This window comes from Harmonia axyridis, chromosome 3 (assembly GCF_914767665.1).
Source record: "Harmonia axyridis chromosome 3, icHarAxyr1.1, whole genome shotgun sequence".
NCBI lineage: Eukaryota > Metazoa > Arthropoda > Insecta > Coleoptera > Coccinellidae > Harmonia > Harmonia axyridis.
In genome coordinates this window covers 52148080-52169313 of record NC_059503.1, presented here as the reverse complement: position 1 = coordinate 52169313, position 21234 = coordinate 52148080, and the positions used below count along the sequence as shown (strand labels likewise).

Genomic DNA, 21234 nt, shown 5'->3' with positions numbered 1-21234 from the left:
AACGCCTTTGAAATTTTCTTGAGAAATCTTCATACCAAAGAGAGCACAACGACTTCAAATAGGCGGAAAAGACTTCAAGTGGAACCTGGTAGAAGCATAGAACAAGCGGAAATACCTTCCACCACCACACAGCCAGATGGAGAACCTGTAAATGACTCCAGCTTACTTCAATCTAAAGATGAAGAACTCCCCAATTTATCCGCCATTCTGAAAAAAAATAAGATCGTTCCAGCAGAGAAGGCCTCAAGTGATTCTGAGGGATCCTTTTCCTGTCAAGACTCTTCAGACACTCCAGAAAATTTTGACGAAGATGTAGACTTCGTCAATCCATCCAATATTCTAGTAGATGACTTTGTTCTAGCCGAATTTGATTACAGCGCACCTCATCAAAAATCCAAGTCAAAGAGATTCATTGGGAAAATCAAAGAAATTGATAACAATTTTAGAACTTTCCAATGTACCTTTTTAAGGAAAGCAACGACGGGAAAAAACGTTTACGTTTTTCCTAACGTAGAAGATATCTCTGAAATTACTGCGGAGCAGATTATTTCTAAACTTTTTCCCATTAGTAGCCGCAGGGGAAGGTACACCTTTTCTGTGGAAACTTAGAATGGTATTCCCAGTAATATTCTATTTGTATTCATTTTTTTTGTAGTTTTACATTGAAATTTTTCATTTTATTTGAGTGTTTAGAAATTGTTATTTTATTTTAAATGATTTATTATGTTTTCTTAATGATCTCAAACATATAGATCTCAATTTTCTTGAATAAATGCTATTTTTGATAAACTAAGCTGTATTTATTCCGAAAAATGTCCCCAAAAACATGACAACAGCCTCTCCCAATTTCAGCCGTCTCAAATCGGCGTTTTGAGACGGGTGAAATGCTTTTAAAATGTGATAATTTGCAAGTCTCAAGCCACCCGACCCCCGCTGGTGACTTGAGACACCCACTTAAACAAAAAAAAAATTTTTTTGGAGCCACTGAGAGAATTGAAAGTTGGTGCTAGTTATTGTATAAACCAAGACTCAAAATTTGACGCCAGATTCAATAATATAACCTTAACAGTTTTTGATTGACGCGCTTTCAAAGTTGAAAATTGTCTCAAGACACCCGGTTTTACGGTACAACATTCAAACCACAGTATAAACGAGCAAAAAAAATATATGAAGATACACTTGCAAAACGAAAGGCAGAACGTTTTCAAAAAGAAATAGAAAACTCAGACAATAGAACAAAAACTGTATGGTCCATAATAAATAACATAAAGAGTGGTTCAGGTATACCCAGAGATATCCAGATGGATGGAGATGGTGAGATGATTGCAAATCATTTTAACAGCTATTTTCTGAACTGTACAGCAGACTTGTTGTCTGCTTCACCTGTAGGAGACCACCAAACTTATTTCGAGCAAGCAGATAGATCAATGTTTCTCAAACCAATAACAGAAACTGAGATAATAAAAGTAGTGAATAGCTTGAGTAATAAACACAGTAGTGGTTATGATGAAATACCAACTTCTTTGATGAAATTTTGTATTCATGAGGTCATTTCACCCCTAACTTTTGCCATCACCACATCTTTCAGAACAGGGGTTTTTCCAGACAAATTAAAACTGGCAACTGTAAGGCCTTTACATAAAAAAGGAGATGGGTCAGGTGTGGAGCATTATCGACCGATAAGTTTGCTGCCGTGTTTTTCCAAAGTGTTTGAGAAATGCATGAGTATCAGATTGATGGAGTACTTTTTGGATAATGATATGTTCTATAGGGGCCAACATGCCTACATGGAGGGAAGGGGAACTCAGACTGCTCTGTATGAATTTACTGAGTCAATCTTACAAGCACTGGAGAATAAAAGTTACGTGATGGGTTTATTTTTGGATCTGACAAAGGCTTATGACTGTGTAAATCATCAGCTTTTGTTGAAGAAACTGAAGCTGTATGGGATAACTGGGGTTGTTATGTCCTGGTTGAGGTCGTATCTATCGGGAAGGTTGCAGCAGACTGTTGTTACTGAAAAAGGAGTATCTGTGAAGTCAAGAATAGGGATGGTTGAGATGGGCATTCCACAGGGAAGTATAATCGGTCCAATTTTGTTCAATATATATATTAATGACGCTCGGGAGTGTATTGTTGGACAGAATTGCTTGTTAACTAACTATGCCGACGATAAGAACATATTAATAACTGCTCAAGAAATGCAATCATTACTCAATGATTCGGATAGGATTTTCAAATTATTTTCTGAATGGACTTCAAACGAAAGACTGATTTTAAATGAAGATAAAACGAATTGTGTCATATTCAAAACCAACAGATCTAACCTTGAGTGTCCAAATACAATAAAACTAAATGAATCTGAAATTAATATAAGTACTGAAACTAAGCTCTTAGGATTAACGATAGACTCAGTTCTATCATGGGAAGCTCATATAGAAAACCTCAATAAGAGATTGAACTCGGTTTGTTATACTTTGAGAGTTATGTCACAATATCTCGGCAAAGATGGCCTGAAGATGATATATTATTCAAATTTTGAATCCCTCGTTAGATATGGTTTAATTTTTTATGGTAGTGTCAGAGCAGTGGACAATATATTTAAGACACAGAAAAGAGCAGTCAGGACAATAAATAAACTTGATTTTAGAGCTTCATGCAGAGGTTATTTCAAGAGTAGCAATTTTCTAACAGTAATAGCGCTACACATTGAAGAGTGTATAATGTTTCTTTTCAAGAATAGAGATTACTTCAGTTCAAATTTGCCATCACATTCTTATAATAATAGAAATTGTTTATATGTATATCCAGTTCATAGATTGACTGTAACGGAGAGAGGAGCAAAGTATTCTTGCATGAAGTACTATAACAAATTGCCACCAAGAATAAGGCAAATTGATCAACAAAATAGATTCAAAAAAGAATTACACAAGTTTTTACTAGATCTTGAACCATATACAATCCATGAGTATCTCAATTCTCCAACATAGAATTTATATTTGTTTTTTTCTTTGACATATATTTCGTTCTGATTATATATATATTGTAAAAGTTTATGTGTAAGATTTTCGAAATAAATATTATTATTATTGTTATTGATCCTTTAAATTTTATCTCTGTCGTAAAATTTTGACTAGTATTTCAACTGATTTTTGATATGTATATCCTAGTATAGCTTTAATAAACAAACTAAAAAGAGACAGAATGAATAGACTTGCCTTTCAAATACCCATGGCTTATGTTACCTCATAAGAAATTTTAATATCTTGGTGGAACCTTTTTGAGAAATCAGGTAAAAAGTTTGAGTCTCTAATTTCCAAGGTTTATTAATACATGTTTCAGTTGAGCGGCAAATAATATAATAGATAATATATAGTTGAAATTATTCGTATGGAAGATTTCACAACGATTTGACTTATTCATTATAAATTCAACAGCACTGCACTCAAATTCTTCAAAAACGGATTGATCATTTATATTTTTTCACTCTTCTGTCGTAAAAGTGTATATTTTAGATATTCAAAAAACACATGGAAATTTTTGAATGTCATCTGACTAACTTGGCTCTTTTTCCAGTAATAAAGCCAATTGTGAATTATCTATAAGGAGTTTTTCTATCTGTTTAATACATGATCAGATGAAGCTTCTGTTCTCTTTTGTAGTTCCATCTTCTGTCGCAATAGATTCAAATTCTCACGAAAGAGAATGTAGTTTTATAGTTTGTGGAAAATAAACGAAAAATTCCTGAAATAAAGTAACATTCATCCAATGGAATCAATAATTATACAAACCCTTCAAACGAACCTGAACTGAAAATGCATTCGATGATATCAATGTTCATTTCCAAATTTTGACAAATATCTATCGAATTTTCGATTCGCCGAAGACTTTGCATTTTATCTGTCGGCATTTATTTAAATATTGAATAACAATTTTGGAAACTGCGAACTTTTTCAAGAACTTTCATATATCGAAATGGAATATTTATTATTAACATGACACTGACAGTCAAATTGTCCACAGATACCACAGAAATATGGGACTTGAAATGTCAAAATGATCCGAAACACCCCGTATACTCGAAAACCGCGAGGAGAATCGAAGGTTTGGGATTTTTCCCGGGATCTCCAGACGATTTTGAGGGGGGTCTTATTCTTGTCATTTTTGCTCTAGATGGTCCCGTTTGGGCTGTGATTTTACGTTTAAAGTTTGACGTATATGTGCAAGCGGTTTTATATATACTTAGACTCGCTCTGCTCGCCGAAGGGGCTCCGCCCCTTGGACCCCGTCACTATGCCGGTAGATCCTTCACTGGGTATCCCTCTAGAAAATAAAAGATTTTTTTCGGAAACCTTGTATCGTTAGCTGAGTTCAGACGATTCACTCGGTATACTATGCTGATTCTAGGGTGGAATTCTATATGTTTTTTTTTACTAGAACATACCGTTTGGCCCTTGCTCACATGAAAATATTTGATGCAAATAACTTTCCATGACGACAAATCAAGGGCGGTCCTAGCCTTAAATTTCGAGGGGGTTCGCCGTTATGGGCTTCGAGTATTTCTATGGGACCAAATCCCAGATTATACCGATATCAAGCCTTACCTCTCAAAAATATTCATATTTAGATATTCATATGAATATTTATACAGGGTGAGTCTTTGACTTGTACATATATTTTAACCGAAGATTCTTGAGGTCAAAAGAAACACTTTTTTCATTTACCATTTTTTTCGATTCGGCCCTGTTAAAAAGATATAGCCATTTTAAATTTTCAAAATGAGCTAATTCACCCCTGAAAACCGGAACACTGAAGTTTTCTCAAACATAAGATATACCTTTTGAACCTTGGAAATAAGCTACTTAATTAGAAAAACCATCATAAACTCACGTTTAACATTCCATTTGTTGAACAAAGTAGTGTTTATAATGAAATAATTGAGTTATTCCAATTTCGTTGACGCTAAAGATTAAATATTCTTCTCTTGATTTTCTATTTCATTTTCGATAATTATAACGAATTGAGCTCGCTACCACCCATATTAGCTCTGATATCCATATCCATTCATTCTTTATATTTCATTTATATGATATCCAGTGACGGCTCGTCAGGGTCGGCAGGGTCGGCCGGGCCGACCCAAAAATTATCGGGAAATAGAAAATAATTCTAGATATTCAATTCATTCAAACTCAATCGGGGTTATCGATTTCGATATCCAAATTCCCTCGGTAATGAATATTTCCACTCAGAACAGGAAAATATAACTTATACCAGCCAATATTTTCTTTCGGACCTACCTAATATTCGATTTCCAAAGCATCCAGCGTTGTTATTCCCTTTCATAAATTGTAACAAACCACAATCGTAAATGGTTACTTTTCGTAACATCACCCCAAACAAGTTATTCCAGAATTGTACGTAACACCGTAACATTAGGTCTGAAATGTAACACAAATGTTACAATTATACAATTGCAACTCCTGGAATGTCACTGAAAGCATCTCATCACGTTAGGTCGGCCAAGAGCCGATGGCGGAACCAGCGCTACCGAGAGCGCTACGTAAAGGAAAAGATACTACGACATACGCCCAGAATACGACCACTCAGTAGAACGGCACAACAACTCGATGTTAGGTCGCTTCCCAATACACAGGGTCGGCTGGCCGGTTATCCTATTGCAGAGCGTCAAGCAGCAACGTTTTTCACTAAATCAAGTAAACGCACTAATATTCTAGACGAAATTTGCAAAAAAAGATTACCCTCTAGCTCGGAAACTTGTTGGAATTTCAAATCTCGCGCTGTAAAAACAATATTCGATAAGAGAGAAGAATTAATTGAAGTATTTGATCATATCAACGACAATTTAGATGAATGGGATGATATTACAATACGTGAAGCTACCGGTCTGAAGAAAATGTTGAATGATTTCGAATTTTTGTTCATTCTCCACTCTTTTAATTTGATTTTTACATACACAGATCCCGTTTTTTCTATAATCCAGCATAAGTTATCAGATATAACTTATTGCAACGCCAGAATCACTTCTTTATTATCGACTCTGAAAAAATTTCGCACAGAAGATGAGTATTTCATTCGCTTATATTCAGAAGTAGAAAACTCCCAGAAGTAATGCCACCGAGTGCTAGACGTCGAAAACGTAAAATAGATTCCGAAATTCAGCTCACGGAAAATTCCTCAATGAAACGGCTTTTTGTGAAATTCTGGATTTAATTATAACTCAAATTGAATTTTTTCGATAAGGATAAACTCAAACGTGAATTACAAATTTTGTACTCGGACAATGCTATCTTCGGCAATTCAAATACGCTGAATGGTATTACGGAATTCATTTTCTCAAATAAATTTGTTTCCGATGTGTGGCCGACCCACATCTCGAGGGCACGAGCCGTCACTGATGATATCGTTGTTTATTTCATTTCGTGAATTGCCATTTAACCTTAAAATCTCAAATAAATAATATTTATCTGTGAAAGTTCTATACACACAGACTATAGTAATCTGTGGTTTTAAGTTTGAATTTCAAATTTCGAGTGATGTCAAATATAAACACAGCAATTCGGTTCGAATAATCTATGTTCTAACCTAAAATTTTCATTTACAGTTTACACTGTTATTGTTATAAGATATTTGTTATTATGTTACCATGAAATGAAAATCATGGAAGATTTGAAGAAACCCAACAGAATATTGAAGTTCCGTACATATTTTCAAGAAATATGAAAACAACTTCCAAAATAAATAAATGTGTGGATACAAAATAAATCACTGTGCATTCTGATAGAAAACAATTCCTTTATGAAATGAAGCATTTGATTTGTTCCAACTATCTAATAAAAATATTGAAATGCATCAATATTTTTGAAGCCATCAGTATGAAAATATGGAAATATGTAAAATATTCTGGCTCTGTAATCAATGGAAAATGTTAGACTCCACTTGTAATCAAATTTGTTCTTAATGTGGACATTATAGCCAACTTCACAACTAAATTCATCTTGATTTTGGCATTGAAAATAAATGAGAAGTTTTCAATATAAATATCAATAGAATATCCTGTTTCTTTCAAAACCTAATTTGTTTTCACATTAAAACAATTATGGCCCTTTTGGAAGTATGTCAATGAATCATATGCTCTTAGGATGAATTTATGGAATAGCAAAAGAATAAAAGTATTCAATCTCAATCACATGAAAATTTGTCTAGTATGTACCTAGTGGTATGTTTCAATGTGAGTTTGAATGATCCGAAGAAGAATACAGTATTGTTCGATAGCAGCAGTCTTTAGTGAGATATTGATTGTTGTCATTATAATGGGACTATTTTGTGAAAACTTTTTTAAACATGGGCTTTATGAATAATCTGGACTTTTCAAAAAGAATGTTGATTTTAGTGAAGTATCTTCTTATTATCAGAGCTGTGCAAAAGCTCAGTAATTTGTAATTAAATAGAGGAGTTGAGGTGAGCTTATTGAAATAACTTCATTTTCAAATGAAGTTGGCTATTACTTCAATTCTGAAAACTGAGACATGACATCATAGTAAATATTCATTTCTGTGTTTTTTTTCCACAACAGAACAGGGTTGCATTCAGCCAAAGTACCCAATTTTTTGAATTTCTCAGATAATTTTTTTTTTTTGAGATCAAGTTATTCGAAAACGGCGCTTTGTACGAGAAAATATGAGGAATACTTTTATTTTTCAAATTAGCCAAATATTCTTCAATGAACGTTCAAATTACTTTTAAGAGTCGGTTTCTTCGAATTTCTGGTATTTTTATGGGATATAATGTTCATAATTGAGAAACAGAAGAATGTGTATGGGATCTTGTGTTTGGAGAAGATGTATCACATAAAAAAAAGGCTTTATTTCAAAAATCATTTCCTTCGATAGAACATTTCACGAGATATAGCCGAAAATCACATTTTTTTAACGATTTTCAACAGCCTGTATCTTTTTAACCGGGCCGAATCGGAAAAAATGTTAAAGGAAAAAAGTGTTTCTTTTGACCTCAGGAATCTTGGGTTAAAATATATGTACAACTCAAAGACTCACCCTGTATAAGGCGTTCAACTTTGCGTCCGCCGTTTTGCAATAGATGGCTGTAACGGTAAGTGGTAGTAGAAATAAATATATCGTAGATGTCATACAATAAGTTTAGGTATTTGTGAACATAACGCCATTGACATGTTAGCCGATTTGTGTCTGCATCTTAAAGTTATTCACGATTAACCATGTTAGCTTACGAGCCATATTCTCGTCATTTGCGGAAGTTTCAATTTTCTACTAAAATATGAAAAAATCCGCGGCTGAGGTTCATCGAATGCTTTCAAATACCTATAGTGAGAACGATATTGGTGGAAGAACGTACCAACGATATTGTTTATGTCTAGGTTTAGTTATTTTCTGGTACATCTGTAAAATGGCTTGTTCCGTTTGATTAAATAAATTAAGAAATAGATGAGTGGTTTCAACGCTTCAAGAATGGTGATTTTGATGTCGATGACCAGCATCGCGGTGGAAGAGAGAAGTTTTTTGAAGATGCAGAATTGGAGGCAATAATTGATCAAGACTCATGTCAAACGCAACAATAATTGTAGGATCAATAGGAGTGACACTAAAAGCCATTTCAAAACGCCTGAATGTCATAGGAATGACACAGAAACAAGGAAATTGGATGCGGTACGAGTTGAAGCCGCGAGGTGTTCGAACGACGTTTATTTACTTGTGAACAGCTGCTTGCAAGACAAAGACGGAAGGGGTTTCTGCATCGGATTGGGACTGGAGACGAAAAATGGGTTCATTACGATAATCCCAAGCGCATAAAATCATGAGGATATCCTGACAATGCTTCCACATCGACGGCCAAACCGAATATTCACGGTTCTAAGGTCATGCTCAGTATTTGGTGGGACCATTATTATTACCAGCTCGGCGTAGTGTATTATGACTGAAAGAATCACAGGCGATCTTTATCGAACGCAATTAATGCGTTTGTACCGAGCATTGAAAAACAAACCGTCGCAATACAACGAGAAAGAAGATGAATTGATTTTACTGCATGACAATGTTCGACCCCATGTTGCGAAAGTAGTCAAGATATACTTGGAAACGATAAAATGGGAATTCCTATCCCACAACCCTACCCGACGTATTCTCCAGACGTTGCTCCCACGGACTATCACTTGTTTCAATTAATAGCACAAGGCCTGGCTGACCAACACTTCCGATCTTATGAAGAAGTAAAAACTTGAATCGATTCGTGGATCGCTTCAAAAGATGACCAGTTTTTTCAATTCGTACGCTGTCCGAAAGATGGGAGAAAGTAGTGACCAGCGATGGGCAATACTTTGAATTATAAATGTATAACCAGTTTTTTACAATAAAGCCTCGAATTTCGCAAAAAAAAGTTGTACCCTTATGTATTTGTTGTATTATAATAGCATTATTTACTAATCAGGGTTTCAACCATTCGGGTAGAAATTTTAAAAAAATTGGATTGTTTAATATGAAAAAAAGAAGACAATTGGCAACTACATCACAAAAACTAATTTGGTCTTTAAAACTTTGAACCCTTTGAAAACCTTGTAATCACAGCGTCCTCGTCAACATCAATGTCCCTATAAATGTTCAGGACGACAAAATACTCCATAAAAATGGAAGCAAACTACTAAATATGTCGTTTTCCACTGAATCTTGTCATCTGAATCTTATTATTATCCTCTATGATAGAAAAACTTTATTCAAATCAACAGAATTTTCTCACACCAAAATATCACAGCGATATATATCGATATTTTACTCTTACATATTTCGATACATTTCGATAGTGTCAGAAAATATCGATACAATATATAGATATCGATAGTTTTCTGACCTTTGCCCATCCCTAGTGTGGATTTGCCGAACGCAGTCATAACCATAAACAAAGATTTCTCTATGACATAATTGTCAGTCAAACGCATGTCTTAAAATTTTGTTCAAATATAAATCGTATATTGTATTCTTTAATAATGAATAAAAAATAACCGATATCAACCAAATTCTCAGATCTCATTTTTCCAGAAATGGCAATTTCTTTCTTTGAAGAATTTGGGAGAAATGAATAATCAAAATGTGAGCGTCAGTCTTTCAAGAAAGTTATTCATGCTTATAGGTTTGTAAAAATTTTTTAGAGAATATTGAGTAATAATATAATCCCAACATAAGATTTTAAATTAGCACATTTCTTCTTTATAGAGACATGTATGATGCATAAGTCCAAATTTAATTGATGATTGGGTGGGAAAAATTGCCAAAAAAAGTTTATGTTTGTTAGTTAAGTTGTAATCCTTTTTATGGTCCTTTTTTTTGTTTATTTAATAGTTACAATAAACAATTATTAGCATATTTTTCTCTGAATTTCAACTTTGAAAGAAAATTTGTCGTTTTATGTCTTGCCGATGAAAATATTGATATTCTTGTAAGTCAATTCAAAATGAATAATAGATATATTTTAAGGGCTATCATTCCATTGGATATTTACTTGTGAGCCCTAAAATGAAGTTACATTCATTCCATTGACTCATTAATAGAAATACTACCTGAAATAAAGAAATTGCATTCAATGTTTATTTTCAGTTTTGACAAATATTGAATTTACATAATCGTTCGATAAGATCCATGAAAAGACCTACAGTGAGATTTTGTTTTAGGAATATTCAGTATAGCTGTAATAAACAAACTGAAAAGAGGCAGAATGAATAATAGATCTACCTTTCGGATACCCATATCTGAGAAATCAGGTTATAAGAAGTCCCTCATTTCCAAGGTTTATCAATACATTTTTCAGTTGAGCAGCAAATTATTCTTCTATTCCATATTTTGTGAAGAAATACAATATAATTGCAACAATTCGAAGGACCTATTGGAAATTCCTGACGAACTAAGGAGTTTTTTAGTATCTGAAGATTGTATTGATGCTATGTTATAGAACGAGACTTGTGGCTCTGGGTTTTACTCAGAAGTGAATTAAACAGGGCAATTTATGTCCTATATAGTAAATAAAATTTTGATAGATATAAGTTTCAAAAGATCAACAATATTGATCATAGTATTTACATAAATCAAAAAATAACTGGCTTACTATTGTTGCATTGTACGTGGATGACTTTTTTGTTTTAACTAATGTTAATTCTGAATGAATTTTCTGATAGAAAATTTTATGAAAAAGAAATTAGGGGAAGCTAAAAAATGATTAGGGATGAATATTACTAGAAATTATGGAAAAGGTAGTAAAGCTATCGATTATATTCTTCAAATATGTATTGCAATAATTCAACATGTCTGATTGTGAACATGTGAAAACTAAATTGAATTTTGATTCAACAAAAAAGAGTTGTAATGATGAACCATATAAGAAATTAATAGGTTTATTAACATCTTTAGCAGTATTAACTAGTCCTGATATAGCATACTCTGTTAATTTCTTGAGTCAATTTAATAATTATCTCATTGTTGAACACTGGAAAAGTGCAAAACTCATTTCAAGATACAAAGATCATTGTTCAAATTTTACTTCAGTCAAAAGGAACTGAGTATTTGAAATCGGTACTAAAATTGTATTGGTCAATACTATTGACCCATATTAGTGGGTTCGATGAAATGGCCATATAGCACCTATTCCTATAACGATTAAAAGATTGGAAACTTTAGTGAACAAATAGGTAGGTATCTACATTATACAAATTTGATCATTCATGAAATGGAAATTTTCAATAAATAGTTGCTTTTTTTTATTTTTATTTATTTTATACCTTCATTGAATTGCTGGAAAATTGATACCAATTTCGAAAGTGACTGCCATGTTAAAATTCTTCATATACTGAATGATCCTTCAAAATTTATTTCTGTCGTAACATTTTGACTAGTATTTCAACTGATATATTCCATACGTTATTGAAATCAATATCTTCAAAGTACTATTCAAAAGACTTATAATGGAATTTAGAAGAATATGTCTTTCTCAATTTCATAGTCATATATGATGTATAAGTCCAAATTTAATTAATTCACATCTAAAGTGAATGTTATTTTTAGAAATATTCAGTATAGCTATAATAAACGAACTAAAAAGAGACATAATGAATAGACTTGCCTTTCAAATACCCATGGCCTATGTTACCTCATAAGCAATTACCTATAATATCTTATCTTGGTGAAACCTTTTTGAGAAATCAGGTTATAAGTTTGAGAGTCTCTAATTTCCAAAGTTTATTAATACATGTTTCAGTTGAGCGGAAAATAATATAACAGGGTATATATAGTTGAAATTATTAGTATGAAAGATTTTACTTATTCATTATAAATTCAACAGCACTGCACTCAAATTCTTCAAAAACGGAGTGGACACTTATATTTTTGCACTCCTCTGTCGTAAAAGTGTATATTTTAGATATTCAAAAAACACATGGAAACTTTTGACTATTATCTGACTAACTTGGCTCTTTTTTTCCAGTAATAAAGCCAATTGTGAATTATCTATAAGGAGTTTTTCTATCTGTTTAATACTGTTTCATAGTAGCATAACTTTGACTCCAATCCAAGACTGAATTGATGAATGAAGCTTCTGTTCTCTTTGGTAGTTCCATCTTCTGTCGCAATAAATTCAAATTCTCACGAAAGGGAATGTAGTTTTATAGTTTGTGGAAAATAAACGAAAAATTCCTGAATTAAAGTAACATTCAACCAATTAATTCCAAATAATACAAACCCTTCAAACGAACCTGAGTTGAGGAAAATGCATTCGATGATGATATCAATGTTCATTTGCAAATTTTGACAAATATCTATCGAATTTTCGATTCGCCGAAGACTTTGCATTTTATCTGTCGGCATTTATTTAAATATTGAATAACAATTTTGGAAACTGCAAACTTTTTCAAGAACTTTCATATATCGAAATGGAATATTTATTATTAACATGACACTGACAGCCAAATTGTCCACAGATACCACAGAAATATGGGACTTGAAATGTCAAAATGATCCGAAACACCCCGTATACTCGAAAACCGCGGGGAGAATCGAAGGTTTGGGATTTTTCCCGGGATCTCCAGACGATTTTGAGGGGGGTCTTATTCTTGTCATTTTTGCTCCAGATGGTCCCGTTTGGGCTGTGATTTTACGTTTACAGTTTGACGTATATGTGCAAGCGGTTTTATATATACTTAGATATAAAAAATTAAATGCAAATACATATTAGGAAAAGGTATAAAAAACTCTTATTGGTTAATATGAACACAAAGGTTAACAACAGAGAGATAGGTATAAAAATGATCATCACGGATATACACACATAATAACTGTTCAAGATTACTAGATCGTTCTGGATTTATTTTCAAATATAAATAGACCTTTCTTATAATGACAGTTTGAGAATAAAGGTTGAATGTTGTAATTTGATTAATTTTTATCTCCTGCAGTACGCTTCTTTGTGAAATTATTATTCAATGAAAGAGCTTCAGGAAAATCGTGAAAGCAATTTTTATAAGATTTTTTCTCCCTGTCTTGCAGAAGACTTCGACATCGAACCACTGTTTATAACCTCACGAAGTTCATTTTTGTGTCTAGTAATCTTGTTGGTTCCCCTTACGTATATTTATTTATTACTTCAAACAAAAATAAAAGCCTTCTCCGATGAACACTGTTCTACTGAGCAATCTTCGCTTGTCTCTTTGACAGATCTCAGCCATTTTCCGTGACAATGCGGAGCTGATAAGGCTGACCAGCGTGTGATACGACCTTTAACTCCATGTCCCTGACATCTCCATCCAAGACTCTCGTGAAGAGCTTCTGATTCGCATCTGACACATACATGTTCACCTGTAAATGAAAATATTTTTGAGGTTTCTTATTTATGGTTATATGACAACGAGATAGAATTATATACCTGAGTAAGGAAGAAAAATAAAATGAGTGAAGCGCTGACGTGAAGTAGAGAGGCTCTAGTTTGGTTTCAGCAAATTTTGATTTGAAAGAGAAGCAAAGAAAGGAATATGATGATTTAAATATTTTTTATTGCGGTTGCACTCAAAATTTCAGCGAAAAATGTATTCATAAATTATTTTTGAAATGACCTGCACCATTCCTTAAAAAGGGTGTTTTTTTAGAGCTATAGAACCTTAAATTGCAATAAAACAACGACGGATTATTTGATTGACATGAATTTTATTCATCCGCAAGATAATCTTGTGGTATTATATTTTAAATATGATTTCTGGCATATGACCGCCACAGCTGGCTCGGATGTAGTCCAATCTGGACGACCAATTTTCGATGACTTTTTCCAACATTTGTGGCCGTATATCGGCAATAACACGGCGATTGTTGTCTTCCAAATGGTCAAGGGTTTGTGGCTTATCCGCATAAACCAATGACTTTACATAGCCCCACAGAAAGTAGTCTAGCGGTGTTAAATCACAAGATCTTGGAGGCCAATTCACAGGTCCAAAACTTGAAATTAGGCGGTCACCGAACGTGTCTTTCAATAAATCGATTGTGGCACGAGCTGTGTGACATGTTGCGCCTTCTTGTTGGAACCACAGCTCCTGGACATCATGGTTGTTCAATTCAAGAATGAAAAAGTTAGTAATCATGGCTCTATACCGATCACCATTGACTGTAACGTTCTGGCCATCATCGTTTTTGAAGAAGTACGGACCAATGATTCCACCAGCCCATAAAGCGCTAAACAAAATTCGCTTATGAAAATCGGGAACAACGCGGCAATCTCATTTTCGGTCCATTCGACGAATCTACGCCTTACTTGATGATCGTTTGGCTTCAATTCTTGCACGAGTTGGATTTTGTAACCACGTAAACCAAGATCCTTCCGCAAAATCTTCCATAAAGTGGATGGACACAGATCCAATTCCTGTGCTCGATGGCGGATAGACTCATTCGGGTCTTCCTCAATGCTACGCTCTACAGCAGCAATAGCTTCTTCTGTATGCACCGTATGGCGTCTCTGGGGATGCGAGTTATCAATAAGAGTAAACGTGGTGCGAAAACGTTCCATGGTTAATCGAATTAACTGCTCTGATGGACGATTTTGTCGACGATAAAATGGACGTAGTGCGCGATACGTATTCCGCACAAAACCATTATTTTCGAAATAAAATTGCACTATTTGCAAGCGTTGTTCAGGCGTGAGTCTATTCATTATGAGTTGCCAAACCAAACTGAGAATTAATCACTTGACAGCTGTCAAATCGGTCGCCATCTCGAAAAGTAATGCCTACTTGAAGTTATATATCTCGAAAAAAAAACACCCTTTACAATACGTGCCTTTCCTTCTTATTTCTCCAGTTTTACTTTCTGCCTGAAATTTATTCCCAAATTTCTCACTGCTTCGTCTATTCTAGCGATATTTGATACGAACTTTTCGCTGGCACGATAATTATCCAAAATTATAATCGTATCTGGTCAACGTTAAAGAAAATTGACGAAAAATGAAGTAAGGTGAGAAATCTTTTAAAAAATCACAAGAACTGAAATATCTCGTGAACTGTTGATTTTCGGTTATCTCTAAATATGGCTCAAACGACAGCAAATGAGACAAACTAACACGTCCTCCAAGGCTTACGTCTAATTTGGAAACACCCTGAATACTGATGTGTGAAAATTATAAAAATTCTCTACAAAAATAATGATTCTGTTGTAAGTACGTTTCGTCCATTACGGGTAGATTATGGTAGACATAATCATCTATCTGAGGGTACAATTGGTAAGACAGTGACTAAATTCGAAGTGACTGAATCTGTTACTGATGTCTTCAGGCTCATACATAATCTAAATGCACACTCGATTGAAAATATTGCTGCTGCTTCTTCAGCACGCACAACATTTAGGCCATCCTTACGGCACGCTATGGCGTATTTTTCAGCAGGATTTGCATCTTAATAAGGTTCAGTTGACACAAAAACTGAAGCCAGTTGACCATGGAACATATGCCCATTGGGTACTTGAACAACAACGTTTGGATGACGATTCTTCGCATCGAATTTGTTCAACGATGAAGCAAAATTGTGGCATGTGGGGCAGTGGAAATTCTTATGTAAGTGCTGAGAATCCATTACATTCACAAAAATTCACTATAAGGTGTAAAATTTGGTGGGGTGGAGTGATTAGCCCCTACTTCATCGAAAATGAAGAAGGTGTCACTCAAACTATCAATTATTCTCATCGCTATAGCTAAATTAATACCGATTTTGAATTGAAAGAGACGTGGTTCTCGCAAGATGGTGCAACAAGCCACACAACACGACACTTTTTGACTTCATTACAAGAAAAACTTTCAGGATTCGTGATATCTCGTTTCCACGATATGAACTGGCCACTAAGAACTTGTGATTTATCGCCTTGGGATTGTTTTTGGCCATTTCTAAAGTTTTTGCTGTCAACCCTTTGCTATGCTCCTATGTACTTATTCTGATTGTGCCTATTCCATTATAATGATTGGTTTTCGATTGTTTTCGATTCAATTTACATCTGCTATACGCATATGTTGTTTACAATAAGAATTTGTATGGACCAACTATGCGGTATATTTAGCTCCAAAAATATCGCAATTTCCAGCATTCATGTATACCTACCTATACATAGGTACAATGATTTCTGAAAGCAATTTTAATCAAAAGCGAAACTGTATGGTATCTCATTCAAAACATGCTCTCTCGATTTGGGAAAATTCTATTCCAAAAGCAATTCCAACTGTGAATGTGTTCGCCATTCTAACAAAGACGAGCGTATGAAAGGTTAGTTAATTAAGCTGTTCGAGCTTGTGAAGTTGTGGATCCGGTAATGGGATTATATTTAAATCTGTCTGATTTCGTATGTTTAATTTCTGGTTATCTCTGTGCTTCCTTTGATGATTCAGTTTCGGAATGAAGGTAAATATTCTTCAATGTTAACTTTAGAGAGCTACTGATGGTTGGTTTGAAATGAGCACTTCATTGGAGAACTATTTGATCACATCGTAATAAATTTAAATTGAAGATTGAGTGAGATATTTCCATTGACTTGTGCCTTTGTAAGGGACTCGCGAATATATTCTTATTACTCAACGTAGAACTTCTTTCTCTTTTGCAGTCAGGCTATTAGCCTTTCACTGCTCCATCTCAATATAATTCACCTCAGATGAGCTATTTTGATCTGCTTTAGCAGGTGGCAATATGCCACTCAGAAAGTTTGTGTCATCATTACACAATCTCTGTGCCAGTAAGGGTTTGGCTTTAACACACACTTCCTAGGGAAGTGCCATCTTCGGTCATTCGTGTTTCCCAGGAGCTTTTTCATCGTAGTCGAATGGTATTCGCAGGTCTTCATGTATCCGTACGTTGCTGACAAACCATGGTGCATTTAAGGCTCGTCTTAGGATCGTATTCTGCACGACTTGAAGTCTCTGCAGATGCCTCTTTGCGGCGTATCCCCAAGCTGGACATGCGTTAGACATGACCGGCCGAATGGTGGACTTATAAAGAAGAAGCTTGTTGGAAAGAGACATTTTGCTGCTTTTGCAAAGTAGCGGTTGCAACGCTGCCGCTACTGTCTTCCCCTTCGTCCCAGCTGATGTGACGTGTTGGTTCCAAGTGAGCTTCTTGTCAAGTATCACTCCCAGATACTTGGCCTCGTTTTTCCATTCGATCCTCCCACCGAACATTACGACGTGTCCGACGGGATCTTTTTTCTTTCGACTGAAAAGAACTGCTTCGCTCTTATCAGGGTTAACAATTCTCCATCGAGCAAACCAAGATTGGAGTCTGCAGAGATGTTCTTGTAGGTACTTCGTTGCCATTTTGGGACACCAAGAACTGGCAAGAATGGTGGTGTTGTCAGCGTACAGTGCCATGGAGGTTTTCACCGATTTTCTTATTACTAACTCTTCCAATCACTAAATAAGTACAATATATTATTTTCTGAAATTTACCAACCCCACTACAGTGCAATTCATGTAATATCCAAGTAACAGTCAAGCATATAATAACAGAATTACCGCTTTATGAAAACCAAAGGAAATCCTGTGTACTTATCTCCAAAATGGAAGATTCCCCCTTAACATCAACAGACCAGATGCTTTCAACACAATATTATTTGTTAGAACAATTGGCATCAACATATAACAGTACAATATGTTAACTAAACCAAAATCGCTAATGACCCAGGTGTCGAAGCGAAAATTTATAAATAAATAAAAAAATAAAATAAAATTTACCTTCTTTCAATGCTTGAAAATTGGCTTCTTTCCTACACGCTTTGGAGGCTTTCAATACTTCGAAGCTCAAGCAGTATCTGGAAGAAATAAAGGAATTAGTAAGTACATAATAATTAGGTAGGTATTCAAAATCATCATGGGTATGTAGGTGGAATAAAATAAGAGGTAACTCATTTTGGGAGAGACTACGCAAAAGAGATTTTGTCAAGGTTCAATAAGATAATAAACAAGGAAGTTTTTAAATCACAAACGAAAAAAAAAGTTAAAAAAAAATTCAATTTTCTCCCGACAACCCATAACAAACTACAAAATATTTTACCCAATTTCAGCTATAAAATGGTATGAAAAGGTTTTCCAATAAGAGGTGTCATATTGAATAGCCCGCTTTCTAGGCAGCTGTCATCTTTTGACATGTGACAAGTGGAAACTAGGCCATTATAAATATGGTGGGAATTTGGTAGCCACAATTCACAAAACCAAAGCACTTTTGCGTCATCGTGAAGCACTTTCTGGGCCGGTAATAATGGAACTGGTGGAAAAATTTGGGCTGTTGTGGCAAGTTAGTGATGTGTTGAATCTAAACCATGTGTGTTACTCAAGAACAACTGAGAATATTGAGACTGTAGCGTGTACCTATTGTTGACGAAAACCTTTGTCAACTTGAGCTTGACTGTATTTCAAGTCAAGCTCAAGTCAAGTAGCAGTTTTTCAATCTCAAGTCAAGTATTTATTTATCAAGTACTTGGATCATATCAAGCTACTTGATTTTTAGCAGTTTTATTGTGTAGTGTCACATCAATAAAGAAATGATGAAATGAGAAGAAACCTTGCAAAAAGCACTTCTATTTATTAAACTTATTGTATAAAAAATCGAAAATAGTAATCTTTTTTTAATAGAAACATTGAAACATATATTAAATCACTTCATATCATAATGAAATAAAAAATAAAAAAACATAAGGTTTCTTAATATTGAGAAACTTCCTTGTTTGATTTCATAATTTTCCATCCAGGATCTAAATAAGGATTATAGATTTGTCGCCCAACACAATGCGGGTTTTTGTAATTGTAAGAGCAGCTCTAGAAAATTGTCTTTCAACAGGAGCTGAAGATGCTGGCGTTAATAAAAAATCCTTGGCCAAGTTTGGAAAGCTAATTCTGAAACTATCAAAATCTACCAATAGATTTCATGAACAGGTGAGAAAACTACTAATAAAGTCTGACGGATGGCGAATGCTTCAGTTTCTCGTTTCTCGGCGCTCGAGGAATTCCATTATTTAGTCTAAGCGCGCAAGAGATTGCAGAAATATATGCCGTGCGACGCGTGCATATCAAGCTCAAGTAATATCAAGTAGTTTGATATCAAGTCAAGCAATAAATAAATATATCTGAAATCAAGTCAAGCCAAGCTCAAGTATGTAATTTTTCACGAGCTTGATTTTCAAGTCAAGTAGTTGGTTAAAATGTCTACTTTGCTGCCGAATTGAACATATAATTCTTTTCTTCGATTATTTATGATGATATATGTAGGATATTGTATTTGAAAAATTATTACAATTTCAACAATTTTTTTATTTTTCCTATACTGATAAATTAAAACGAAATTTGACAGAAATCGCAATTGTTGGAATGGTTGGTTGCTATGGAAAAGTATGTCCATAATAATTATAATATGACAATTTATGAAATATCTGACAGTTTTTTGGAAAAATTTCGCATATATATTTATATTATGGACAGTGATAGCGACTTAGAAGTATTTACTCCTTCAGAAATAAGGGAGATCGCAAAAAATATTTTATTGATTTATTATTTACCCTGTTCACTTTTGATTTTTTTTTCCAGCGGCGTCGACGCACTTTTAATTGTAAGGTGAAATTTGATTTCAGGGTTAATACTGAATTTGTTGAATATAAGGCAATTTCACCTCACAAGCAAAAAATATTGATTGTCAGAAAATGTCGAATGTTTCATTTCCATTGAAAATAATCACTTTGCTGCCTAGGCAGGAAAAGTAATACTTTGCTGATTAATATGTGTCTGCAAAATTAATATTTGCTGTCAATAAAAAACTAATGAGCATGTCTTAGGAAAATTCATCCACGAAATTCAGCGAAACTAAACTTGTCTGCTCAATATTTCAACACAACGCAATTTTCTCAACCGTTTGAAAAAATCGACTGATACATCAAGGTGGATTTCAATCTTCCGAAAGGGTCGTTCGACCTGAACCCTAACTTCAACCAACATCTCGACTACCAATTCCGACGTTTTACGCCCTTTTTTTTCGGCAGGTTCTTCGAATCTGTACGTTGTCCTGCCGTTAGTAGGGTGTTGTGATAATTGGATTTTCTACGGCTGAATCAATCTTTTCGAACATATGTACGGTTTGTTGATGGAAAAACTCTAGACACTTATCAGAAGGGAACGTAAGTGTTGAGCCAAATGGAACACGCATGGGATAATTTTCAATGTCACAATAAAACTTCACTTAGATAATACCTAAGAATAGAAAATATCAATTAGACTTGAACCAAAAATTCCAAAAATAGAAAGTGAAATTGAATTAATAAAATAAGTAATATATATCGTAAATATAGTTTATGCAGGGATTAAATAAGTAGTTTTATTCTAATTTCAATGACTAAAATTGTACCTACTTTTAATCCCTAGGGATAAAACGTGATTGACATCTCGTTACTAGGGTAACTATCCTGACAATACCTACTGCTACATAAAACACTACACCTACGAGACTTCTAATGTGACAAGTTTTCGACAAACCAATTATTTGTTATTGAAGGGATTATTTATCTTTTAAATATTTTCCAAAATACACAAAATAGCGTGTAAAGCACGTGAAGAGTTTTTAAAGCCCTCAGCGAATTATTGCCATCGTTACACTCAGGCTACAAACCTCTCAGAATTAAAAATACCACTTTATTCACAAGATTTTCACTAGTA

At 34.3% G+C, this 21234-nt stretch overlaps 1 protein-coding gene across 1 annotated transcript in view; it reads right to left on the bottom strand.

Moving 5' to 3' along the window:
* Positions 1-13225: 13225 nt before the first annotated feature.
* Positions 13226-21234, bottom strand: part of LOC123674636 (somatomedin-B and thrombospondin type-1 domain-containing protein) — a 315169-nt gene continuing 307160 nt past the window's right edge. Inside the window, exons 4-5 of the mRNA XM_045609573.1 lie at positions 18271-18347; positions 13226-13880 (exon numbers count right to left, since the gene is read on the bottom strand). Coding sequence (XP_045465529.1) covers positions 13669-13880; positions 18271-18347 — 289 coding nt within the window. The 3' untranslated portion in view covers positions 13226-13668. The remainder of the gene's footprint in view (positions 13881-18270; positions 18348-21234) is intronic.